The 26,279-nt window shown below is 53.4% G+C and overlaps 1 protein-coding gene across 9 annotated transcripts in view; it reads left to right on the forward strand.

Moving 5' to 3' along the window:
• ARHGEF10L (Rho guanine nucleotide exchange factor 10 like) overlaps positions 1-15,256 on the forward strand; it is a 191,160-nt gene extending 175,904 nt beyond the window's left edge. For all 9 annotated transcript variants that reach the window (XM_073316338.2, XM_073316328.2, XM_073316329.2 and 6 more), the window contains 3 exons: positions 4,183-4,357; positions 12,193-12,315; positions 14,213-15,256. In XM_073316338.2, coding sequence (XP_073172439.1) covers positions 4,183-4,357; positions 12,193-12,315; positions 14,213-14,727 — 813 coding nt within the window. In that variant the 3' untranslated portion in view covers positions 14,728-15,256. The remainder of the gene's footprint in view (positions 1-4,182; positions 4,358-12,192; positions 12,316-14,212) is intronic.
• Positions 15,257-26,279: the final 11,023 nt, after the last annotated feature.

Raw genomic sequence — 26,279 nt, forward strand, 5'->3', positions numbered from 1 at the left:
TAAGAACAACTATTCACCTTGAAAAGACCTTGGGCAAGCGCCTTCTGAGACCTGAAAAGAGGATGGTGACACCTGGTTACCCAGCGTTACCATCTCAATGGAGTTTGTCAGCGTGGTTCTCGTTAAGCTGCTTCAATTGTGGGGACAAACTCATGGCTTGGTGGCAAGGGGTCATACCTGCTTTCAGACCAGCCCTCTCTCACTCTCAACCAGCCTGATGATGAGAGGTGTTGGGTGCTGGGAGGGGACCAGTGTGTCTCGGTGATGCCAAGTAGTTGGTTTAGAAGCTACACTAAGGGGCTCCTGTCTAGTTCTTCTCAGCCAGAGGCTCTGACACGGGACTTCAGAGGGCATGGCAGAGGGGGATGCAGATGGCCCCATTGTTGGAGAATAAATATCTGCTACTTGAGGGCTGGGGCAGGGGGAAGGTGGAACCTGAACGTTCTCACCTGACTGGGGGGTGGGGGGCTGGATTCCAGCTCCTCCGATGTGTGGGACAGGGACAGCATCTCATTTGGAGCATTGGCTTCATGGGGAGCAGGACCAAGCTGCTCGTGGCTCTGGGTTATGGGCTGCGTTGTCTCGGTCAGGCGTGGCAGTCAGGAGATCCCAACGGCCAGCGTGGGAAATTCAATGAAGACTCATGCATCCTAACATGGTGGTGACTCTGTCTTTATCAAACAGTGCACTTGGACTTACCGGTGGCACGTATCTGCTTTCTGAGCGGGGCCGTCTGAAGTCATCACTGTCTTGCAAAACTCCCGAGCTAGTGCCCTCTAATCTTTCACCCTACTCTTTGCCATCTCCAGGGTAAAGATGTGACATTTTCCACATGGAATCCACCTTCCCCTAGAAACCCCTTTGGCCTGCGTGGAGCCCACATCTTAGTTCCTCGTGAGCAATTTGGGGGAGGGACCATCTTTCTTGTTATATCTGTGTGGTGACTGGCGCAACTGGGCCCTGACTGAAGCCTCTAACTGCAACACAAACAATCGTGATGCTTCTCTTCTAAGCCTGACTTGCACAGTTGCGCTCTTCCCTACCTCCCCAGCCATTATCCCAGTTTTGGGGTGTGGGGGGGAGGGTAACAAGGGTCCTTTGTACATTACAAATCCCTGTGTTCTCCACACTCGGAGAAGCCATTTTGCTCAAGAAGTTTGAGATGGATGGGACGAGCCAGCTGAGTTCTGACACTGGAAAGCTGGTGGCTTTTGAAAATTGTTCTAACTTCTTTTGACCTCCCATAACTCAAAAAAGAGGCAGCGTGTAAACTTCAGGTTTATTTCATGCCCTGATTTTCACTGCCTGGGGCCGTACTGGGTTTTTTTAGGTGAGTTGTAACACCGATGTTTTCAGTTATTGGAGGTGAGCTCTGCGGGTTGGAATGTGCCATGGGAAGTGTTTTTGCAAAGGTTGCAGCTTTATCCCAACTGATTGGTAGGTTTGGGGTAAAAGTTTTAGAAGCACCTAATTCTCCCTTTCAAAAGTGACTGGGGTACTTAGGCGTGGAAGCGCCGATGACCGTCAATGAGCTTTAAGCTCCTGAGTGTCTAAGGGCTTATCTGCACGGCCAGCCATGAATCTACAGCATCCTAGCTTGCCACGCACTAGCGGCACTAAAAGTTCTGTAGTGCATGTTGCCGTATTCCCGTTTGGAGTGGTCGCTCAGATACATGCTTTTGAGATTGTTTTGTCCTTTATGATCCATAGCTTATTTTTGTTAAGGCACGAACGATCCATTGTGAGCATCTACTTTGACTTCCTGGAGGAACTCAGAAGCCCTGACTCCAGACCCTGTTTTTAAACAACTCGAATTCCTTTCCAGAGCCAGGAAGAGTATAGAAGAGTCCTCGCTCTAATCTCTAGACCTCACACTGCCCAGGGCCAAGAACAGAACCCAGGAGCCCTGACTCCAAGGGTATGTCTACATTGCCGAAGAAGACCTGAGGCATAGCCGAGACTGGCCTCGGTCACCTCTCTTGGGCCTTGGGCTGTGGATATAGCTGTGGAGCTATAAAATTGAAGTGGAGACATTCAGCCTTGTGGGGTCTCAGAACCCAGGATCAGAGACAAACGTCTACACTGCTATCTTTAGCCCCGCGGCCCAAGTCAGAGTCAGCTGACCTAGGCTCTGAGACTCAGTGCCAGGAGCGGGAGGGGGTATCACCGTCTAGACAAACCCACAGTTCCCTGCAGAGCAGAATCTTTCCACCTGTACTGTAAATCTAACCTCGGAGTTCAGCTTTTTGTCATGAAGTCCCTGTGTAAATCAATTGCCACCAGGCCTGGAAATGAGTAATTGTTTGTTCTAGACAAAATTATTCCCACCCCTTCCCTGGGTTGAACTCTTGCCAGGTTAGACTAAAGGAGGCTGATGCCTGTATGGGGAGGGTATGGGCATGGGTGATCTACACTAGGTGGGAATAGAGGGAGTGGAGTTTTTATGAGTCCGTAAAATCCACTAGGGACATAAAATCCACGGTTGCTGTGGATCTTATTCAGATGCGAGGTTGATGGGCAGTGGTATGAAACCCTTAGAGAGCAAGACATCAGCAACGCGCTGAAATCTGAACTGCAAATCTCTTCGGGGTTGACCAGTGAAATTCTCAGAAAGTTGATTGAATGAGCCGTGGGTTCCCCACTTAACCCTAGCGTCCCTGCTAAGGTGAGCATTTACTCTGCTTCACTGGGGTGCTGCACAGACACAACGGGAAGTGTGATCCCTGCCGATAGTTCCCCTGAAAGGACACAGGGTTTGTCTATACTTGGATCTGGCGGGTGATTCCCAGCTTCCGGGAGCTTACCCATGCTGGCTCCGAGCAAGCTCGCACGCGAACAACAGAACGTAGCTGCAGCAGCGTGAGTGGCGGGACTGGCTCGCTGCCCTTGGCTAGCGTCCCCAGGGTTGCTTTTCGGTTCCCCTCCCCCACTTGCAAGGGTGTTTGGATCCAGGAGTTAGGCGCAGGGGCATTCTCTAGGGTGGGCAGCAGGCCAGGCTGGGCTGCTTAGTCATGGTTTCGTGTGTGGCGGCAGCCGTGTGGGATGAGGGGCCCTGGCGGAAGGGGCACTGTTTCACTTGCATTCACAGGGTGATTCTGCTAGGATCGCTTAGCAGGAAGATGGGAGCAGAGGCTGTGAATTCCTGCGCCCTACGGGCACTGGAGGGAAGGGCACTGGAGGGAACAGCACTGTCTGCATGCACTCTGATGGGTGGGGGCGGTTTAAAATCGAGACCTGGCTGATTAGAAACCAGCCCAGACCATTCCCCTGCTCTGAAGTGCTTCTGCTTCACCCCAGGGCTTCTCTCTTAGGCCTGCTTTCCCCTGGTCACACTGACTGGTCTCTGCTTTCATGTCTGTAGCCACTATTCCTCCTCTTACCCTATGGGGGAATAGGGTGGGATTGATCCTATCAGTAATTTGGGGATCCTCTATTGTTGTGTCCCCCTTGCTTTGCAAACATATGGGACACGCCTCACCTCCAATTAATAATATTCCCAAGCTCTTATTTAGCACTTCCCTTAGAAGATCTCAAAGTGCTTTGCAAAGGAGCATGGGATCATTAACCCCATTTTACAGATGGGAAAACTGAGGTACAGGGAGGTGAAGTGTCATCCAGCACGTCAGTGGCAGAGCCGGGAATAGAATCTGGGTATCCTGAGTCCCAGCCCAGTGCTCCATTCACATCCCAACATTTGCCTGTGATTTTGTAACCAGTTACTAGCCCAGTCACCTCGATTGGCCACACCAGCACTGCCCCCGTTCCGTTGGTGCGGTGTTGTGCCTTGGCAGCCATGTTTGTGTTTCCATGACTGTGCTGCCTAACTGGGTTTGCTCTAGTGCATTGTGGGAAGTTGGGGACAGCTATCCCCTAGTGGCAAGGCAGGGGATGGATCACACCAGCAGCACTGAGGGCAATGCATTCTGGGATGTCCTACCATGCAGAGCTGGCAGGATTGGCCAGTGCAGTTATGCAATACGAATGGGTGTAGAGAGTCCTGTCCACCCAACAGAGAGATCCCACTTGCTGGCTCCAGGAGTTCCCACCGTGCAGGGTGCAAGCACCTGCCATCTTTAGTTCCCTCCGTGCACCCTGCGTAACGGGCCGTTCAGCACCTGCCCTGTGATAACATGCTCCACAGCGATGGCCCCTCTCAACCCTCCTCTTTCGTCCCCCCCGCAGCAAACCTTTGAGGCCCACCCGGACGAGGAAGCCAGTGTGACGCACATGATCAAGGCAGGCAGCGGCGTCTGGATGGCCTTCTCCTCGGGGTCCTCCATTCGCCTCTTTCACACCGAGACCCTGGAGCATCTGCAGGAGATTAACATAGCAACGCGGACCACCTTCGTCCTGCCAGGTAGGGGTGGGGGGGAGGGCGGGGCTGTTTCTTAGGGGGCAGCCCACTGAGGATCAGCCCCAGGGCCGGTGGGTGTGTGGGGGAAGGCCGCTCCCTACGTGCTTGGGGTGGTAGAGAGGCCGTGAGGAGCGGGGGAGCATGTCCAGGGGAAGCACTTGACCCTCTGGAAATGGGAAGGCTGGATGTGGTCTTGGACACATGCTGTGACAGTAACAGTTGCTGGCAATGACCTGGTGGCCAGGAGCCAGCTGTTCTCAGGGAGGTGTGGATTCGGTGACCTCCTCCAGCTTCTTCATCCCAGTGTGCAGGCCGTGGGTCCATGTGGAAGGGGCCCTTCTGTCTGGGGTGAGGCAGGCTGCTTTAGCACCCATGGGGCCCAGTGGCAGAGCTTTGGCAGGGGTCAGGCCTGGCTTTGTCATAGCCGCAGAGTGGGCGTGACTGTGGGGAGATGCCGCGGGGAGGAGGTGAGTTTGCTGGAGGGCTGCAATGCCGATCTTTGGGGAAAGACCCATTCTTCCTCCCTGCGAACCAGCAAAGAAAATCAGCCCTGAGACAATTAGTGTCAAGAACGTGTTCTGCCCTGATTAGTGTTCCGCGGTGTTCATGCCACTCCCAAGACATCCATTGTCTCTCTCTGGAGAGAGCACTTCCCGCCTACGAGCAGCAGGGGGTGCTGTTCTGAGCAGGCTGGCTGGATTTTTCTCTGAGCTTCAGATTCTCCTTTCCCTCCCTTGCTTATTGCCAGGAAGCCGTGGCCCAACCGGAACTTCACGATGGCCTGATCCCTGAACCCTGATCCTCCGGTTAGCAGTGTAGGGGCTTATGACACACAGTTGAGCAGTTCTGATACTAACCACTAGGGAGCAGTGGTGCTCACACACCACTTTGTTGCGCTGTAGACCCTTTCTGCTTTAAGCCTCCTCTCCACTTCCCTTTGTCCACATGGTCCGTTCCCATTCCAAACTCTCCTCCATCCTGTTCAGGGGCATGCACTGGAATCAGTATGGCTGCTTTTGGAGGGGCATTTTCTGTGCCCCCTGCAGCTGGAGAGACTGTCTCCCTCCCCCGGATGTGGCCCCCTCCTTGCGCATGCCCTTGATCCCATTCCCCTGTGTGGATTAACTGGTCAGGTAGCACCTCCTCCAGTTGAGCTCGCTGCTCTGCTTGGATGCACACTGCTTTGTCCAGATGGCCGGACGCTGACTGAGCCAAACCCCGCCAGTGGGGCCAGCTGCGGGGCATGGGCCAGGGTCTCTTACCAGTGTAGCTGCAGGCTGGAGAGGAGTTTGCCTTCTCCACCCCCGCATCCCTCCCATGCTATAACCAGGGACGAGGCCGATTTTTTGCATGAGGATCAGCGTGTTGGTAGGGTCTCATGGCAGGGGGGTGAAGATCGGCAGAGAAACGACCCCTTCCAGCCCTGCTCCCATAAGCTTTGCGGGCATCCCGTTCACATGGGACGCACACGGCAGATTGGGCCAAACCCACCCTCCCTGCGGGGGGGAACATTCACCCCTTGAAATAAACAACCCCCTGCGTTCAGGGGGAAAAGCTGCTTGGCAGCATCTCTGTCCCGAGCCCTGCCTCAGCCCCGAAGCAGTGCTGGGAAGGGGCCGTGTTTATCATTAAAGAGGCGTGTGGGCCGGACACGCTGCAGAACTCCAGCTAATTGCTCGGCGAATGGAGCCAGATGGGCTGCGACCGCTGCTGTGGGAAACGGCCTTTGTCTGATGCCTGCATATGCTGTTGCTATAAGGAAGCATCTTTCTTGCTGCGTGTTTGGCTGGGATTCTTAGCTGGTGATTTGAAAAGCTGGTCACCGCTTTACCAGCAGCCTGACAGACGAGGCCCCTTTCTGGACTGACCCCTACGGCTGTGGTCCTCCCCTGCCTCCTCCCCAGCAGATGTGGAGCCGCTGGGTGCCCGCAAAGTATTTATAGCCTGCTTTGCTGGAGGGCAGAGGGAGGGGGTGGAGTGGGAAGGGTGAATGGAGAGGGGAGGGGGAAAGTGGGGTGTGGGAGATGCGGGGAGAAACCCCCCACTTTGGAGCATGGATCCTTTTGCCCACACTCACCCTTGCAAAGCATTGGAGAAGCAATCCTGGGAGGAGGAGGGAGGGATAGCTCAGTGGTTTGGGCATTGGCCTGCTAAACCCAGGGTTGTGAGTTCAATCCTTGAGGGGGCCATTTAGGGATCTGGGGAAAAAAAATTGGGGATTGGTCCTGCTTTGAGCAGGGGGTTGGACTAGATGATCTCCTGAGGTCCGTTCCAACCCTGATAGTCTATCAGACTGCGTTAAAATGACAGGCCTGGCCCTTTAAATTTCCTCCTGGTCTTCTCTCCTCTTCCTTTTCAAACAGCAACTCAGGGAGCTGCCCGCAGGGTGGATTCTCTAGGATGACTCTTAAAGAGCCGGGACTGTACCACAGTGAGGGACCGTCTGAAAAGGGGCTTGTTCTGTGTCTGGTCCCTCCCCCCCGACCCCCCACAGCAAGCACGTCTCACCCTAGAGCCGTGATCAGCAGCTCACCAGAGAGGGGGGACTCGGGACCATTTACCCCCAAGCCCACAGCAGCGTTGGGATTCTTGGCAAGTTCTCTGGCCATTAGATGGCAAGATGATCCCAGATGCCTGTCTTGACTGATACAGAGGGGTAGCTCTGTAGTTGAAGCACAGAACTGCCTTGGCTTCTCCTCTTGTAAAATGGGAATGATACCTGTTTGCCGCCCCCTCTGATTCAGGAGACTTAGGTTCTATTTCCCAGCTCGGCCATTTATTTATGGTGCGACCGTGAGCGTTTAGGGAAAGTTTCCAGTGCCTCAGTTTCCCCAGCTTAAAAATGGGACTAGTCATCCTTCTCCACCTTTGTGAAGTGCTTTGAGGTCTGTGGATGAGGGAGGAGCCTGCTGGGAGGAGGGGGGTGTTTATGACACGTAGAGCTTCATTGTTTCGGCTTTGTTAAACACTCTCTTGTTGTCAGTATCCATGTGGCCTAATTACTTCACTCGGTCGCATTTAAACTTGATGAAGACGCTGGTGATGCCAAACACCTGCCCTGCGGAAGGCTGTTCAGCACAGAGTGAAATGATTTGCGGGCTGTGTCAGGGTCCCGGTGGAACCACCCTCACTTCTTGGCAGCCTCCGCTGACAAGTCAAGTCATGCACAGTCATCCACTGAGCTCCCTCCTCATCCCGAGAGAGGGCCAGTCCCCACGTGTCAGGGGTGAGGCACATTGGCAGGGCAGCCGGGGGAGGGGGGCAGTTTTCCTGGTCCCTGCTCTGTGGTTACATACAGAACTTGAGTCTCTTTGGTCTTCAGGCTGGCTTCTTTCATGAGCGCACAATTCTCATGCACTGTTTAAAAAGACACAGACAAAATCCTAGTGCTTGGCTGCCTGGAGAAACGTGTACAAGTGTCATGACATCAATACAGCTGCACTGGTGGAAACCTCTAGTGCAGATACTCTACGCTGGTGCAAACTGGAATTTGCACCAGGGCCTGCCACATTTTTGCACGACTGCAATGGACACACTTTAGAAGTTTGCACGCTGCTGTAGTTCACATCACTGCAAGTTTCCCTCATTTAGGCAAGGCGCTAGATCTTAAAGACCTTTACTGATCCCTTCCGGAGAAAGTTCTACCCAGAGATCACCTCTTCTGCATTCTCATCTGTTTGCTGTTATTTTATTACCAGGGTCGTCCGCATAGAACAGGATCTCTTGCTTCTCATTGGCTCATCTGCCAATCCCTCCCATTTCCCCCCACCCCTCTCTAAATTGCCATCCTACGTTTGTGCCGTCAGTTGTTTGCAAGGCAACCGATAGCGATATCACAAAAACTAACCACATCTAATGGGCCGATGAGAAGTCAGGAGCTAGTGAACTCAGTGGAAACAAAGATCCTGTTGTCATGCAAATGCTTTTCAGTGCTAAAGGATTTCTTTTAGTGGGCTGCGGGGATGAGAAATGCATTCTGAGGGATTGACTCCCAAACAGAGGCAACTGTGAGCTGGCAGCCCCTGAAGGGGAAGTTCTGCATTTATCCACAGAATAGCGATAGGTCGTGCCCTCTTCAGGTGACCAGACAGCAAATGTGAAAAATTGGGACGGGGGTGGGGGGTAATAGGAGCCTATATAAGAAAAAGACCCAAAAATCGGAACTGTCCCTATAAAATTGGGACATCTGGTCACCCTATGCCCTCCCCTTCCCCTGCCCCCCCACCTCCCCCCCCCAGGCTGCCCTGCTAACCATCCTGACCTGGAAGGACTTGAGCCCCTGGAAGAATGAGAGGTTTATGCCCCATTCATTCCTTGGCCTCTGCTGAGACTAACGAGGAGGGGCAGTTTCTGATTTAATACAGTTCTCGTGGATTGAGCCTCTATACTGCGGCTATAGAAAATCCAAAAATAGAATCAATGCTGGCTTTTAAGGCCTTTTCTACTCGGGGGTAGGGGGGCTGCCCACGTTCCAGCCCCCAGCACAAGGCACCAGTGCAGATGCGTAGTGCAGAGAGGGTAAAACTGTTTTGCACTGATCCCGCTGTGTGTGTGTCTGAACTGTAATCACGGGCTGTGGTTGCCACTCCAGTGGACGCACCCACTAGTGCTAATCTAGCTGGCTGGGATACCAGAGTAACAGTGCTGCGGCCGAACGCGTGATTACGCAGGGTTCCAGCTGGGCTCGTCCAGCCTGCGCTGAAGCCCTCTGCGGTGCCTCGTCACACCTCCAGGGCCCAAGCGAGCTAGATTAAAGCTAGCTGGGGTGTGCCTACTGGACCTGCAGTCACGCCCTGGGATTGCCCTGCAGACATACCCCCTGTCTGACTGCGGTCTAGAATTGCCCTGATGCAGCTACACCTCTGGCTGATATCAGGGCAGTCCCACCAGTGAGGACCAGGCCTGAAGCTCGCCTTTAGAAACGGGCTGGAGCCCTGGATTTCGGACCCAAACTTCAAAGGGTGTGTTGGGATTGAGAAGTTCTGCTCCGTACCTATCGCTCATTTCACCCAAAGCACCAGCGGCCCTTTAAGAGCAGGGAAATCAACTGGGAAGAATTCTGAAATGTCACCCCCCTCCGCCCCCCGCCACGCCCCTTGGCTCTGAAGGTTGGTGTCCCCACCCCTCACTCCAGTGATGAACAGGAGTAATTGTTTAATTCGTAATAAAGGCAGTCGTCGTGTAAGTGGGTAGGTGGGGGGGTTGTTGTTTTTTTTTAGGGCATGTTAAAAAATTGATCACTTCCTTTTCTTCCTGGGAGAGTGAGGGTTTTGGCATTAATGCGTTTTTGAACTTAAGCGCCCTCATCCTTTTTAACCAGACAGGTCGTTAATAAAGTCTTCGCGGAGAGCCCCGGCTTTCTCACGTAGCTCAGCAGATATATTGCTTCGGTGAATCCAACGCTGCAGTGTTAAGTCGCGGTGATAAAATATTTATTTGCCATTAGAAATCTTACTTTTTTTTTTTTTTTGGATGTCTTGCTTTTCCTTTCTTGGAGCGAGCTTGGGGAGCCCAGCTGCAAAAGAGTTCTGAAGAGTTAAGGATCTTATGAATGGGATTGCCAAGAGGTCTCACTGGCGATCGGGGCTCTGTTGTGCTCAGCGCTGCACAGACGCTTAGGCCTTGTCTGCACGAGCAAGTGGAATTGTTTTAATCTATACCAGTTTAGTTCAAGCAGTTCCACCCCCATCAGCATGGACACAATTACACTGGTATTGCGAATTCCCAAACAGGTAGGGGGATACGATGTACCCGTTTATTACTAATCCCTAGCTCTCATATAGCACTGCTCATCAGCAGACCTCAAAGCCCCAGGTCAGTACCATTATCTCCATTTTACAGATGGGGAAACTGAGGCACGGGGGGGTGCGGGGAGTGAGTTGCCCAGGCCAGTGGCAGAGTCGAAGAATAGATCTGAGTGCTAGTCCAGTGCTTTAGCCACTGGGCCACACTGCCGCCGCTATATCACTGTAACTATGTCCACCCTCGGGTTGGTCCTGGTATGTAATTGTTTTTTCTGGTAGAGCTATTTCAGTGACAAAGAAAAAATCATACCCCTAACCAGTATGGTCGCCTCGCTTGGCTGTCTTTGCCCCAGAGCTTACAGTCTAAACAGACAAGATGAACAAAGGGTGCCAGGGGACACTGAGGCTCAGGGCAGGGTGCTCAAAACATGGCTCTCAAGCCACCTCCTCTCCTTCTGCTTGCGCTCCTTGGTTTTTTTTGTTTTGGTTTTTTTACTGTTCGTTGAAGGGATGTGTGTGTTTTAATTTTGAAGTAGCTCCTAGATGGGGGAGAGGGGTGCGGAGGGCGCCGATCATGGATGAGGCCTGGTGGGAGCCTAGCAGGAGGTGGGGAGCATTTCACAGCGTGTGCAGGGAAAGGTGGGCAACCGAATGTGCTGAGAACTGGGGGCGGGGGAGGCCGGGGGCCAAGCCTTCAGCCCTGAGCTGGGGGTGGGGAGGACAGGATGTGCAGCTGGGCTCGTGGCTGGAGTGGAGGAGGCGGCTGCTTAAGGGGGTCGGAGCAGCTGCCCTTCTCCTGCGGTGCTTGGGAATGGTGGGCGGCCACCTGTCCTGCTCTGGCGCCCTCCTGCTCTGCGGCTCAGTGGGGCTGCCTGCTCCTCCCTAGCCCCCTTGCTATTGCACATAGCCGGGGGCCTAGGTCCCTGCTGGTGCTCCTGTGCCCACCCCTGCCCTCCTTATACCTGGGAGGGCTTCCCTTCCTGCTCCCCCCATCCCCTCGTCTGCTTGTGTCCTTTATCTCATCCTGGGCTGAGATAAAGGGGGGGCATGTCGTATTTCCCCAGGGGACTCTCCATCGCAAGCACAGGGACCCCGGTTGGCACAAAATGACTTGTACATCCTAGCACTGTGCACTAAGCATCCCGCTCGTCATTCGTCCTGCCTTGCGGGGTGGCTTGCCAGATCCCTGCCCCCCCCCATGTGTGATATGAGCCAGCCTTGCCCCCCACACCCCACCCCTCCGTGCAGTGATCGCATTGGGTGGATTTTTACCAGCCGGCCCCGGCCCCTGGTGGGGCGGAGAAATCTTCCTCTGTTTGGGTTCCCCTATGGAGCCTCGCCCTGCCACTTACCCCTCTCTCTGCTAGGGCCTCTCCTCCCCGCCTCCCATCCGCCCTCAGGTATGTCAGTGCTGGAGAGAGGAGACAGGCATCCTCGCCAAGCCGCCCGCACCCCCCACCTTCTTCTCCCAAACGTTGCCGCTAAAATGAAAAGACAGCGCCGCACCGATCACGCGGGAAGAGCTAATCTGGACTGACATCAAAAACATGTTAATTCATGGCAGCGAATTATCCGTCTCATTGTCGGTGCCGAGAAACAACGGGGTATTCTGTTCTTGCAAGGGAGAGGCACTCGTGCATTCAGAGTGTAAAACACGGCTCTGGAATCGCGCCGTCAGAGCTTTGCCAGTGCCGGCACCGGGGCCCTCGCCACGTGCTGCATGCTGGCGTTTCCTAGCCCCAGCTCTTGGCCAGCACCACTGCTGGGCCAGGGCGCTGGGTGGGTGCGGGCGGTGCTCTGCTTTCCCCGCCGTCCCCCAGCCAAGCTGGCCCCTTGTTCCCTTTCAGCGTCCCCTGCTGATGCAGTGTTGTCGTGCTCCCTTTGGAGCTGGCTTGTCCCAGGCCCTTCTCGTGCCAATCCCCCCTTGCCTGATGGTGCCAGTTAATGCCCCTTGGCATCCTGCTGGCTCTTATCCCCAAGCTTGCTGCTGTCGGAGTGCTCGTCTCCTGGTGCCCATCTCACCCCCTCCACCACCTACGGCTGCAGCCTCTCCCTGGGGCAGATCGACATTCACTCCTTACTCTCCCCCAACAGGCCAGAAGAACGTCCGTGTCACCAGCCTGCTGATCTGCCAGGGGCTCCTGTGGGTTGGCACGGACCAGGGCATCATCGTGTTACTGCCTGTGCCCAGGCTGGAGGGCATCCCCAAAATCACTGGTGAGTCTGCTCTTCTGGTACATCTTGCCCCTGGGAGCTGGGCTGGGCAGAGCGGAGGGTTCTCAGCTGGGCCAGGAGGGAGATCGTCAGCTCTGCGTTGGTGCTAGTAGATGCCTGCCAAGCTAGGGTTAAGCTGCACCCGGGGGACTGGTGGAGAATCGCTGTGGGACTGCAGAGACGTTGCAGCTGGCTCCTTCGCACGTCTTGCAGGGCAAGCAAAGTGCTCGCACTGGGATTTGCAAATGAGGCGAAGGGACCATGGCCCTCCAAGTCCCATGACATCCCAGTGGCATTTGGGCACATCGCTCCCTTGGATTCCTTCGCAGATCCCGGCCGAGACCAAACGCAGCCCTGGAAATCCAGCCTGTCGTGCTGCGGGCTCTGGGCTAGCGCGTCTGTTTTGTCAGCTTGCGTCGCGAGCCCCAGAGCGTGTTTCCACCGTGATCTCCGCGGCTCAGCGGGGTTTAGCGTGGCCGGCTCAGTGCTGGGGTGGGACGCCTCCCAGAAAGGCCCCGGGCCCTGCCAGAGGTGGCACCGGTGACTCAAGCGGCGCACTGAGCCAGCGGTAAATGGATGCCCGGATGCGCTGCTCGAAGGTGCTGTGCTGCGGGAAGCGTTGCCACTTGCATGGGTCTCAGGATGGGAAGCCGTAAGCGCTGCTTGTCCTGGAATGTCCCGTATTTATCCATGTGTTTGCGTAACCCCCCCTGCCCCGGCACATGGGTGCACCAGTGCATTTCGGTGCCCTCCTATGCCCATCAGGCGCACATTACAAAATGAAAGCCTGGCATGTTGCTTTGTGTTCGTGGGCACTCTCCCTCCCTGGGCTGAGTCCTGGACAAACTGAATGGGACCATGGAGATCTGTTGCCTTGTCGCACACCATGGGGGTTCTCATGGAGGAGACTTTAATGTGTGTCGTACCTCCCAGCCCCTTCCAGCATGGGACACATGGGGCAAAAGGCCAGAATGAAACCCTTTGGGTCCTATCTCAGACAGCAGCCCCGTGCTCCCTGGCTCAGCCACTGGGAGACAGGGTCATTCTTCACTGCACCTGGGGAAGGAGAGGGCATGGTAAACTCCAGGGATGAACTAGAAGGGCTGCAGGTCAGGGCTGGGGTGCCCTGATGGAGCTGTGGGTACCAGGGCTGGAAACGCTCTGTATTTCGCCTCTATTCCCTCCCACCCCCCCAGCAGGTGCTGCTGAATGTCAGCAAACAGCCCCGCTTGGGCACCATCTGATCCCCGAGAGAGGTCGTGTTACCGTCGCTGGGTCAAAACTGTCCCCGTCACGACCACAACGGGTGGGCTGAGCTTCCCTTTCAGGACTGGCCACTGGGATTTCCCAGCATTCCCCCCCACCATTAATATGAACCTTGAGTCGCACCGCGGGGGGGTAAAAGGGGGCACAGCACATAGTCAGGGAACAGGGAGTCCCAGGGGCCATGAGGTGGGAGGGGACTTGGGACTGGGGACTGTAGGCAGAATCAGAGGGGGTGGAATAAGGAGCCATCGGCTCCATTGGGAAAGGCTGGGTGTGGCATAGCCAGACCCAGCAGGCGCACGTCAGCCCAGATCCCTTTAATGATTTCAGTGGAAATTAGAAGGATCTGGGCCGTTGGGCCGGCTATGCAGCTCATGCACATCACGGAGGGCTGAGCGCTCTGGCCCCTGCTCTCCTCGCGGGCGCAGGGTTAACGGTGAGGAGCGGAGAGCTCGGGCCCGTCTGTGCATCTCAGAATAACGTGCTCTAGTTATCGAGGCAGCAGGGAGCCGCCGGGACTCAGCAGACGAGCCTTCCAATATTTATGAGGCGTGAACTTGATTTGTTTTCTGAAGCGTTTCCTGTTAATAAAACCTCTCTCTCTCTCTCTCTCTCCTCCCGGCTCCTCTCCCAGGGAAAGGCATGGTCTCTCTGAACGGCCACTGTGGCCCTGTGGAATTCCTGGCCGTGGCCATCAGCACCCTGGCCCCGGACGTGCTGAAGAACGAAAAGGAGGAGGAGGGCGGCCAGGAGGAGAAGCCGGACGGCCCGTCTCCAGAGCTGTCTGCCCTCGACAAGCCCCCGGCCGGGGAGATGAGGAAGAAGGGGATCCTCCTGAAGTACCGCCTCCACTCCACCTCCCACCTGCCTGGGCAGCTGCTCTCGGTGAAAGATGCCCCTCCGGCGCCGGGTGGGAGCACCCTGGAGCACAGCGAGGAGGACGGCTCCATCTACGAAATGGCCGACGACCCGGACATCTGGGTGCGGAGCAGGCCGTGCACCCGGGACACTCACCGCAAGGAGATCTCCTCGGTGGCCATCATCTCTGGCGGGCGGGGCTATCGGAATTTCAACCCCAGCAGCAAGCTGCCGGCCTGCAGCGAGACGGACAGCACTCTTCTCATATGGCAGGTCCCTTTGATGCTATAGCGTCGACGGCATCCGCTACCTGCAACGCAGCACTTAGGGTGGCTAACTCTGGCTCCGGACTCATGCCAAGCCCCATGAGGAGCGGCCTGCATCAGGGAATGCTGGGATTGTATCTGCTACCGTCCCAGGCCAACCTAGGGAATGACTTGCCTGCTGCTCAGGAGGGGGTGAAGCCTCTTCCACTTACCAAACAAATGAACACCCTTTCTCACTCCCCTTTTTTTAAAGACTTTTTTTCAAATGTACTATTCTTTTTCTTGAGAAACCAGCTCGTTTTTTGGGGGGTTCTTTTACCGTTGTGGGGTGCGTCGGGAGCAGCACCCTCCCTGCGGGCTGAGGAGGTTTGCTGAGCTCTTGGGCACGTCCCTTCCGAAGGGGGCGTGAGCGTCTGTGTGTCTGTGTGTGAATATATGAAGATATATATATATATAAAAATCTAATTCTGTATATTGTTACGGGTATAAATAAAACCATCTGTATATATTGTGGCATCCAGAAGTGCAGGAATAAAAAGGGGGCACACATTGCAGTCCGACGGGTACTGTGTTCTCTTGAGCTTCGCTGGCCGGTCGCGTGGGGTTCAGCTGGGGCGCCCTGCAGACATTGTGGTGCATGTACCTTTGGGCCTTGGTTTTGAGGTGGGCAGGAAACGGCTTTCCCAGCCATGAGGATTTACACTGTTTCAAAGGATGCCTGCTTTGGCACAGGGACGAACCCCGCAAGCTTTCCATGTTTCCCATGACAAACCAGATAGCTGCCCCCACCAAAATAGCGGTGGTTGGGCCCTCAGCTGGGATGTGGGAAACCCAATTCCAGGTCACAAGAATCCTAGAAGCATGGGGCTGGAAGTGTCCTTGAGAAGTCACCAAGTCCAGGCCCTGCGCTGAGATACAACCAAGAAAACCTAGACCACCCCTGACAGGCGTTTGTCCAACTTGTTCTTGAAAACGCCAGTGATGGGGATCCCACAGCCTCCCTTGGTAACCTACTCTAGAGCTCAACTGGCCTTTATACCCCTAATATCTAACTTATATCTCCCTTGCTGCAGATTAAGCCCATTACGACTTGTCCTACCTTTAGCAGACATGGAGAACAAGTGATCACAGCCCTTCGTTTATTTGAAGACTATTATCAGGTCCCCGCTCAGTGTCTTTTCTCAACACTTAACAGGTCCAGTCTTTTTAACCTTTCCCCATAGGTCAGGTTTGCTAAACCTGATTCTCCCCTTGTCTCCTACATCCCAGGTGAGCGCCATAACCATGGGGCTGCGTGGGCAGGAGGGTGTTTGGAGCCGAAATCCCATTCTGGACTGGAGAGCGCTTCCTGACTAAAGTTCTCTTGAAACAATCTCTTTTGCGGGAAAAGTTTCAGGGTTGAGAAATCCACATTCTGTGATGATGAAATGTTTCATTGAAAAATTCCTGACCAGCTCTAGTCTGGCTGCATTAGGTTTCTGTCTGGCAGGTGCTGAAATGTGTTGAGAGATCCGTCTGTCCTTGTGGCCAGTGACAGCAAAGGCCTGGGCTTAACTAAGCTTGGCCACTAGGTCTCTCTTCACTGCGGAGTTAATTCAAGCTGACTCTGCTTGAGTTACTCCTCTCACTTGGGTTTGAGCCTATACCCCCCTCTCATGCCATCCAGTTGGAGTGAAGTGTTTGTGTGTGTGAGAGGGAGTCGAGTTGGGGGCAACACATGAGTTAACTCTGCAGTGAAGACAAGTCTGGTGTGATTGCCTTGTGTCCTCAGATCCAATCCCCTCTGTTAGGGCTGAGCCACCTTGGCAATGGGTAGGATGCTGGGGGAAGCTTGCTTTGTCGTTGACTCTGGTGTTGGCACAGAATTCCAGTTTCCAGGCCTGCCAAGCCAACACCTATCCCATCAGTGCAAACGCTTGAGCCCTAGCTAGGTGTGGCCGTCTCCCGCACACAGCCCTGCTATGGCTGACGGAGCATTTCCTTTAGCTCAAACAGCAGGGGCCTGCTGTTTCAGAGGCGAAGGCCGTAGGCTCTGTGCCCGGTGTCGTATGTGGATGACCTTGTCATCTGCAAAACTGGAAACAATGGGGCTGGGGGATGATGTTACTAGAGGTTCTTTCTGGGATAAATCCAACCACCTAAGTCCTTGTGACTGGAGATCCCCAGCATTGGCTTTGTGTAAAGAGGGTGGTTGTTATGCTTTGTCTTGCCAAATTTCTACATGTTGGTTGCCTCCATTCCACCTGTGTGTTTTCAGCTGGATTGGGATCCGCTTCCGAGTGCTCTGTGCCATTGAACAGCTGTTTTCATGCCATTCGCTGTCGGCCCCCATGTCGTGACTAGAGTGGATGATGGGATGGGCGCCACGCTGGCTCTGGTGTCTGGGCAGCGAGCTGTGCTGGGAAGGGACGCAGTTCACTGAGCTTCTGAGAGTTTTGCGTGGCTTGTGTTAGACCAGTTGGCCCAGGCTTGATGTCTAGCCAGGGCCAAAGATCCAAAAGGCACATGGGGGGGAAGCTGTCACTAGCATCAGGAGTTCTTATTGCAAACCCTGGAATGCAATTTTTGGTGCAGCCTGTGGGCGCGAAAGCCTTCAGCATAGCACTGGTGGCTGGTGTTGCAGGTCTTTGGAAGGGGAGCCAAGGATCTGGACTTGGTCTGTGCAAACAAACCTCTTCATTGAATGGGTTTAGCTTCTAAAGGACTTAGCGAGGGCTTGTTACTTAATGAGCCATGGAGCTTGGGGAGTCTAAACAGCCTTCGCCTGCCCCTTTGTTGGATGAACACCACAGGGCAGCCCCGTGTTTTCCACGCCTCCGTCTAGAGAAGAAACCTGGTAGGTCCTTCAGCCTCTGCCTCCCGACAGGCTGGCTGCCTTCTTGCTAATCAGCAAGAGGTGATGACACCAATTGCTACTGCAGCTGTCTCCTCACCCAGCAAAGCTGCAATGGAATAGGAGATTCCACACTCCACAGCTAGCAGGGCTGGGAGTCAGCGGCGCTCAGCTGGATTCTCCCTGCTGATGGGGCTATCCCCAACCAGTGACTGCAGACACTCTGTCCTTCTGTCTTCACCCCACCCAAGAAGGCTCCAGGGGCAGCTACCCTCAGCGATGTGCCTGGCAGCAGAGATCCCGGCAGGAAAGGGGGAGCAGACAATGTGGAAACATGGGTAGGTTTTGGGGTGCATGTATGGAGTAGCCATTCTAGGGGAGATCACCACTTACCATTTTAAAGGCTCCGGGCCTGCTCCTTGGTGGGGGTACATCAGCATAGCTCTATTGATTTCTATGGAGTGACCCAGATTTATATTAGCTGGGGTTCTGTCCTTCATTCTTCAGGGGAACAGCGATGAACAATCCCGCAGGAAGCTACAGTCCTGTTCCTTTCAAGGTGTTGCTCCCTCCCCCCATAGCTGAAGTTCAGGGTGCCGTCTCAGTCCTTCTCTGCAATACAAATATCTTCTGGGTGCAGCAGCCAACGGGTGAACCTTCCAAACCCGGAGTGGGCCAAGAGGAGGAAAATGAGTCCTAGAGTCGGGGCTCTCTGCCACCAGCTCAGTCCCATTGTAATGGCTCTGGCAGCCCGCTGTAGTCCGAGGTCCAGAAATACAGCGCAGCCTTCAAACGGGAAGGGAGGGGAACATGGCGTCCCCTTCAAAGACATGGTGCCAGTCCTCTGGGTTATCGTTTGCACTGTGGCAGCACCTAGAGGTCCAGTTGATACCAGGGCCTGTTGTGATGATTGTGCCATCTATGCAGACAGGAGAGGCCGAGGGTGGGGGAAGGGGCGCAACGTGTTATCCCCATTTTACAGATGGAGAACTAAGGCCCAGATCCTTAAAGCTAGTTAGGTTCATTGGATTCAATGGCAGTGAGGAGTCAAATTATCTTTGACGAGCTCAGCCTAAGTGACTTAGATCTCTGAACGCAGATCTCTCGAGCCCCACCCCAGCACCCAAACCCCGATACCATCCTTCCTCCCTGTCTTGGTTGCATAGCATAGCTGGCGTGGGAGGCATGATAATCAATGAAGAGGTTACAAGACGTACCTGGTGGCTTCCTGCACCTCCCCTACACTCCCTGACTGTCTCCTCCCGACAGGAGCAAGCCCCTGAGTGGACAGTTGGGCACAGGAGCTGGTGGGAACGGCTAGATTTTGCTGTCCCACGGAGTCCTTCTGTTGAACTGATGCTTTAGGTTCACCTTAATCTGCCTGAGGACAGGCAGGGGAAGGGATGAGCCAAGGAATATTGGCGTGGAGGGTCGGGGTTGGGAAAGTGAAGATCTGATAGAAGCCCCCTTGGTGCCAAACTTCAGACGGCAGGAAGACGCCTTCTCAAGAAACGCAAATGCCGCGTGCTCTTCTGGCGTGCACCACCTTGCTTGTTCCCTGAATAATTCTTGAGGCTCAAGTGTCGGGCATCCAGCCTACCTGCTCTGCTCTGCAGGAGCATCAGCCCTGAAAGATGTGCAGAGACTGCCATCGGGCCAGACATGGCTGCTGCCCAATGCCAAGCTGTCTGCCCACTGGGGCCATCAGTTCTGGTACAGCAAGGGTCTTCCCTGGCACCATGGTGGCCAGGCACTTACAGGGGAAGTGCTGCATTCTTCAGAAACATGTTCCAGGGGCAGCTTTGTCTAGGCTGGAGCTGGAACTGTTGTTGCCAGTAGGGGTCCGTACGCTAGTTCTGAGCTGCACGCTAAAAGTAGCGGTGATGGCAGGAGTGGCCAGCTGCCATGCGTACATGCCCAGGCTTCCGCTGGGATCACCCTCGAGGCAGCTGGGCTCCCTTCACCGTGGCTGGGAGGCTGCTATTTTTAGCTTGCTATCACGAGCACGTGTGCGCGAACTGGAAACTACATCTCTCGCTCCATTGTAGTCGTCCTCGGAGAGAGAGCTGGAGACCGACCTCCAGCAGGACTTGCATCTATGTGACATAGGAGTACTTCTGGAAATTCGACTGTCCAGGCTTTTACAGGCCAAGCTTCTAGAGCATGGGACGGTTTGGTTTAAATTCTCAGGGTTCATGCAACACATTCTGTTTGGGCTGCTGTTCTGAGCGAGGTCACGCACCTCCTTGAATTTGTAGGTGGAATGATGCCCGCAAGTCAAGGTGAAACTCAGCCCAAACCACCAGCTTAAACGTGTTTTCTGCTTGCAACTGTGCTTTGACCCACGTTTTGACCCACGTTTGCTTGGAAGGGGTAGGAGCAATGGTCTCACATTGCAGTGAGGGAGGTCTAAGTTGGAGATTAGGAAACGCTATTTCACTAGGAGGGTGGTGAAACACTGGAATGGGTTACCTAGGGAGGTGGTGGAATCTCCTTCCTTTTAAGTTTTTAAGGTCAGGCTTGACAAAGCCCTGGCTGGGATGATTTAGTTGGGGATTGGTCCTGCTTTGAGCAGTGGGTTGGATGATCTCCTGAGATCTCTTCCAACCCTGATCTTCTGTGATTCTATGATTCTAGTGGGGATGAGGGTGGGGGGAGGGGTTGTAACCCAGTGGCTGTCAGGGGTCATTACCAAAGATTTCCAGAGCTCTAAAATATTCTTTCCTCTCACTCAATAAATTCTTTGCTTCCTGGTCCTCCATCCTGGGTTATCGTGCTCCTTCTGCTTTCTTCTGACTGGGCAGAGGACTGAACGGGACCCCCAAGGAGCTTCTTGTTGCTGTTTTAAGAACTTGGGATCATGCTCCCTGCTCAGGTATTGAATGGTGCTGCCTTTGCAGCTACAAGACCAGCTGGCGAGAGATTCTGGCTGGGAATCGAACTCCAGTTCCCAGCTTGGCTGGCCGTGGTTCAGTGCTGATTTAAAATGTCTCTGCACTAACCATTGAGGCGTTTTAATATGATCAACATTTGCCGCCATGCTCTGTTGCAAAATCTGCCAAATCCTTCCTTCATGTAGTGGATAGGATTGTAGTGATGCATCAAAGCTGAAATTGGTCTTTCCATCCTTGCCCACTATGCTGCTGGTCAGGAGGAGAGGAGAGGAGGAGGGTCAGGCTGTGGAGAAGGAGGAGACCCCAGGAGTCAATTAGCCGAGCTGGCTGGAGGCAGACAGTTCTGTTACCCAGGTGCAGCATTCGATCAAAACCAAAATCTTTTGAATGCTTTTGTGAAAGCAGAATTTTGTGGGCATGCACATATGTGCTGGTGGTTAGGGCCACCAGCTTGGGACGTGGGAGACCAAGTCCCTGCTCTGCCTGGGATGAAACACTGCTCTGGTGCCCTGTAGAGTGGGGTCTCCTCTTCCCCAAGATGGAACGCACAGCTGAACGTTAGAAATTTCCTGCAAAAAATAAAATTCTGAAAGTCGTTGATTCGGTACCATCAAAACCGTGCCAGTTAGACTGTGCTTGGTGGTTAACCAGCTGGGACGGTGTGGAGCCCGGGTCCTGGGAAAAGGCAGCAGAAAGCAGCGAATCTTTGAGCAGGACAATTCACCCAGCTGCAGTGCGTCTCAGCCACTAATGACAGGTCGCTCCATCCAGCCGTCTGCGCGAGACAAGGAATCCTGGACAGGGGAAGACGGAAATTTTGTCTGAGGACTAAATCAATTTAAAATAGGATCCTCTGATGGCTTCAATTTGATTTTCATTTTCAGCATTGCAGTTATCAGATTTATAGTCCCAGCTATTCATCCTTGAAACGGGACAGCCTGGCCGGCGCTGTCAGAAACAAGAAGAGTATCTGGCTTACACCAATTCCCTAGTATTTTGCTAATTAGACATCAAATCTGCATGTATTTTTTTTTTTTTTTGCACAGCCTTTCCTTAATAAGTTTTCCTGCATCTCATCTGCTGTCGCATACAGAAGCGTGGTTAGTTCATGGATTCTGGGGAGGGTTGGGCCCGTCTTGGGGTCAGATCCTCCGCTGGTGTATATGAGTGTAGCTGCCTTGAAGACCATGGAGCTGTGTTTTTTTTTTTGTTTTTTTTTTATGCCAGGTGAGAATCTGGATCCTCACCTTATGGCATCAGTGCAAGTAGTTATTTTTGTAATCTCCTACATCTCTCTTCAGCATCTGCTCAGGTCTTTAAGCACCTAACCCCTGTAGCAATCAAGGGGAGTTCGGTGTCTAAATCCTTTTGAGGCTCTTGGGCATAATGGCCAAACTTCTGAAAAGTGACGAGTGATTTGGGGTGGCTCAATCTCTGAGTGGCCCAAGTGGGTGACCCCTTCGAGGGTGTTCAGAGAGGGCTTGCTCATCATGTTCTGAAAATGAAACCCCTTCAGACGGTCTCCAACCAGACACCCCAAGTCGCGTGACAGTCATAGCGTGGCCCAGCTCTTGGCCAGCTGTGTGTTCCTCACCTGGAGGCGGCACCTGGTTCTCCTGCAATACCGGCCTTGCCCTTGCCAACCAGCTGCTGCCACAAAGGGCAGTTTGTGATGTTAGGTGAGCAATGAGCAGCGGATTCTGATCAACCTGCCAGAAGCCAAAGGGCTGCGTCTTTCATGGAACCATCCAGGCGATTTAAAACGAAATGAAAAGAGCTGAGTGAATTGCAGAAAACTCTGTGCTGGCCGTGCAGAATGCAAGGGCCTGTTTCTTGCTGGATTCTGTGAAGCCTTGCGGGGGCCTTAAAAGGGCCCCTTGAAAGGCCCATTTCTGCCTGGCAATGGTGTACCTGCTGTAGCTACATGTAACGCCAAAGATGATTAGAACTCCGAGCAGAGGGCGGGGGGAGGAATTTCTCTACCCCCCCCCCCCCCGCCAGTTTAATTTGTGCAGTTGCGGCTCATGCTAGGGTGGCCAACTTTCCAGTTTGTGAAAACCGGACGCTGAGCACCAGAACCTCCCCTGCCCTGCCCCACCTCGTCCCTTGAGGCCCCGCCCCCCCACTCCTCTACCCGCCCATCGGTCGAAAACCGGACACCTGGCAACCCATCCATGCCTTTGTAATTGGGATGCAGGTGAACCACCTTCTACAAAATACTGCAGCAACCCCCACAAACTTCAGCCTGGAGGTGCAATTGCTGTCATAGCCTGGAACTGCTGCTGCCCTGGCAAATCTGCGGAGGAGCCTTTTGACAATGCCCCAGAAATGACACTGAGCAAGAAACCCTGCGTCACGAGGAACGGCCTTCAATGCAGGTCCCTGTCTGTGCTCGGATGTGACCCCTGCCCCCGCCTCGGCCATCACTAGGGTATCTGAGGGCCTCGCAGTCAGGAATGGAATGATCTTCACAACCTCCTTGTGAGGTGGGGAAATTGTACAGTGGGGGAGCTGAGGTGTGGCAAGATTAAAGAGTTTCAAAGACTCAGCACCCATCTTTGGGGCCAGATTTTCCAAAGAGCACTGGCTCCATTTAGGCATCTTCTACTGGGAAGCTTATGCCCAGATTTTCAAGAGTCCAGCACCCAACGTGCTGCACTGTCTTGAAAAATGTGGTCACCTATTTTAGTGCAGAAATGGGACCTGAGCTCTTTTGAAAATCTGGCCCTAAGTGACTTGGCCAAGATCCCTCCGGGAGCCTGTGGCAGAGCCAAGAACTTGACCCCGGCCACCTGAGTCCCAGGCTGATGCCTTAACCACAAGCCCATCCTTTTGGCCTGGATTTTGTGATTCTAAACGAGGGATGCGCTGGAAATGTTCCAGAGCTTGCATCTACATAGCAATGGTTTTCTTTATTATATCTGACACAGCCATCAGCTCTCTTTGCACTTTAGAACGTTCTTGATTGATGAATAGAAATTGCTTGCCAATCGAGTCGAGTTCAGCAGCTATGAACCAAGGGATCATCCCCAGAGGCAGGAGCAAAGGCCACCATACGCGGCCTCTGGCCCGTTAGAACCTTTAGCCTACCTGGGCTGGGACTCTGTAGTTAAGATACAGCAGACTGGAGGGTGCAAGGTTTAATTTTGTCTAATAAGGGGGCATGCGGGGCCCAATCCAAAGCCCATGAAAGGTTACCAGCTTATTCAAAGCTCTAGTCTATGGGTCTTTCTAGTGACTTTGTGGACATTGGAGCAGGCCTGAAACAAAGTGTTTTTAAGTGACCACGAGAGCCAGAGGGATGCACCTGGCCCCTTGTCCACACCCTTTACCGTGAGACCAAGCAGTGCAGGGCTTGATCAGGATTCTCTCTGAGCCAGGTTCTGGCAGCAGCTGCTCAGGGTTATGTTGTTAGCTGCGCTCCGGAGGGCTTGATTATCGTTTATCAAATTAATGTACTTTAGCCGGTGCGGCCGTGTAATGAAGATATTTTGCGGCACCTCGTTTTCTGCCGGCTGTCTAATAAGGAAGGTATTTCACTTCTGAGAGGAGCTGGGTCTTGCAGATTGAAGCCGTCAGAGCGAACAAACTAATTCCTGTTTCCTTTAATGAGATCCGGCTGTATGGAACGTGCAGGTAGGTCGGACCCGTGAGCTGGTCCACGTGTATAAATCCCTCTCGCCTTGGCAGAGGGCTGCCAAAATGCAAGGCCTTTCTATGCTCTCTGGGAAGCCAGCTCCTCAACTGGTGTAGCACCATTGACTACCACTGACGTGGTGCTGTGCTCATGGGTCGTGTTTGGGGATCTATCCCATTGACTTCAATGGCACTTACATGGATTTACACCACCTGAGGGTCCAACCCAGAAGATTTTTCTTTCCTGGCTTTGATGATGAGAATTATTTGCTGAATCATGATTTCTAAGGCTGTACAATAGCAGATCCTCTGTCAGTGGGATAATGATGAGAACCAGGGCCTAGGCTAGTAATTCTAGTAACTCGCTCCTATCTAGCACTTCTCTTCCAGAGCTCTCAAAGTGCTTGTGATGTTCTGGCTCTAGAACCCAGGGGCGCAAGTGCCCAGACAGCTGCTGCATCCTGGCCTCCACCCAATGCCTACTGACACCTGCTGGGCTGAGAAGCTGCTAGGACAACAGCCCCAGCCAAAGCACAGGGTTGCCAATTTTGGATGGATGTATTCCTGGAGATTTCACATGACATAATCTTTCCAAGAATTAAAAATTAATCTTTAGACTCCAGGACAATCCTGGAGGGTTGGCAACCCCACCAAAGCACCACCCATGGGAGCTCTGATTGGAGGATTGCCCTGCTCCACTGATTGGTCCAACTAGGCTATTTAAGCCAGAAGGAGACACAGGAAGTTTGTCCGAACAACAGAGGGGTTTCCTGTTGTAGCTGCATGGGACCCTGCTTGTATCTGCTTCCTGCACTCAGCCCTATTCCTGATTCCAGCACCACTCCTGGTGCCTGCCTTTGCTCCCGTTCCCACCATGTTCCTGCTCTGTCCTTGATCCTGGCCTCTCCTCCTGCCCTTACACCTCACCTCTAATCCTCAGCAACCAATCCTGGCTTTGACTTCTCACCCTGACTCTGGTGCTGACCCTTGGCTTCATTCCCCAACTTGGGTGCCTGCTCTGCCCACTAGCCCTGACTACTAGGCCAGACCACCTACCTCCTGGTCCCTAATGGTGCTTTACAAAGAAGGTAACTATCATTATACCTGAAGGGAAAATAGAAGTGAAGTGATGACTTATGTGTATGGGTGACCCAGGGCATGAGACTGTTCCTGCCTCCAAAGCGTTAATAATCCAAATGGATAAGTCAGAATAAAATTGCCCAAGGTCCCACCTGTTCATGGCAGAGCCAGGAATAGGAGCCAGGTCTTCTGAATCGTAGTCCAGTGCCTTAGTCCCTGGATCACACCGCCTTTTACCCCCATCTGCCTAAGGCTAACCCAGCAAGGGGCCCCTCTGACTTGCTGAACTGCGTAGGATGAGTTAGGAGTTCACAAACAATGAACAAACTGAACTTGAATATGCAAATGGATTTTGAGCAGGATGGCTTTTGACCTTAAATGAGAAGTGGAGGAGAAGGACCACAGGGTCTGGGTCAAAGGCGTTCAAGCTGGCTACACTCGAGGAAGCAGAGGAATGGTAAGCTCTTGTATCTCCTGGAGGAATGGGACAGCGGTTGGTGGTGTGGCGACTGATTTATTACAATGCAGGTAACAAAGTCGTGACTCTTTAGGGCTCTAGACCTGTTGCTTTATCTCAAGTACTTAAGTGACCCCCGTTACTATTATATTTGAGGACCTCAAAAAAAATCTTCATACTGTATTTATCCTCAAAACACCCTGGGGGTGCTCTGATCCCTGTTTGAGGGACCAAGAATCCGTGAGTCAAAGGTCACACAGACAGAACAGAGAACCTAACCTGTGTCTCTGGCAAGTATCCTAACCTCTGGGTCATCCTTCCTCTCCAAGTCCTTGCTCCCAGCTGCAGCAGCGATTGACCTATGCTCCTACTACACCAAGAGCCCCCACGATTGGATTGATGCAGGTATTTATGGCCCTGTTAATCAGCGTAGCATCTGAATGTCTCAAAACTTCCAGTAGCTTCTGAGAGTGGTGGAGCAGTTTCCATCTGGCGGAAGTGGCTGAGTTGCACTGATGGGTCACTAGAACTGGTTGAAAAAGGCAGAAAGACTTTCACAAAGAATGTTATTGTGCTAAAATGTTTCATCTAAATAGCAAAAAGTTTTCATTAAAAATTAAAAAAGAAAAAAGTTTGCCAAAAATTGTGGCCAAAATCTTGACTTTTTAAAAATCAGT

Source organism: Lepidochelys kempii, chromosome 18 (assembly GCF_965140285.1).
Source record: "Lepidochelys kempii isolate rLepKem1 chromosome 18, rLepKem1.hap1, whole genome shotgun sequence".
NCBI classification, from domain to species: Eukaryota; Metazoa; Chordata; order Testudines; family Cheloniidae; genus Lepidochelys; species Lepidochelys kempii.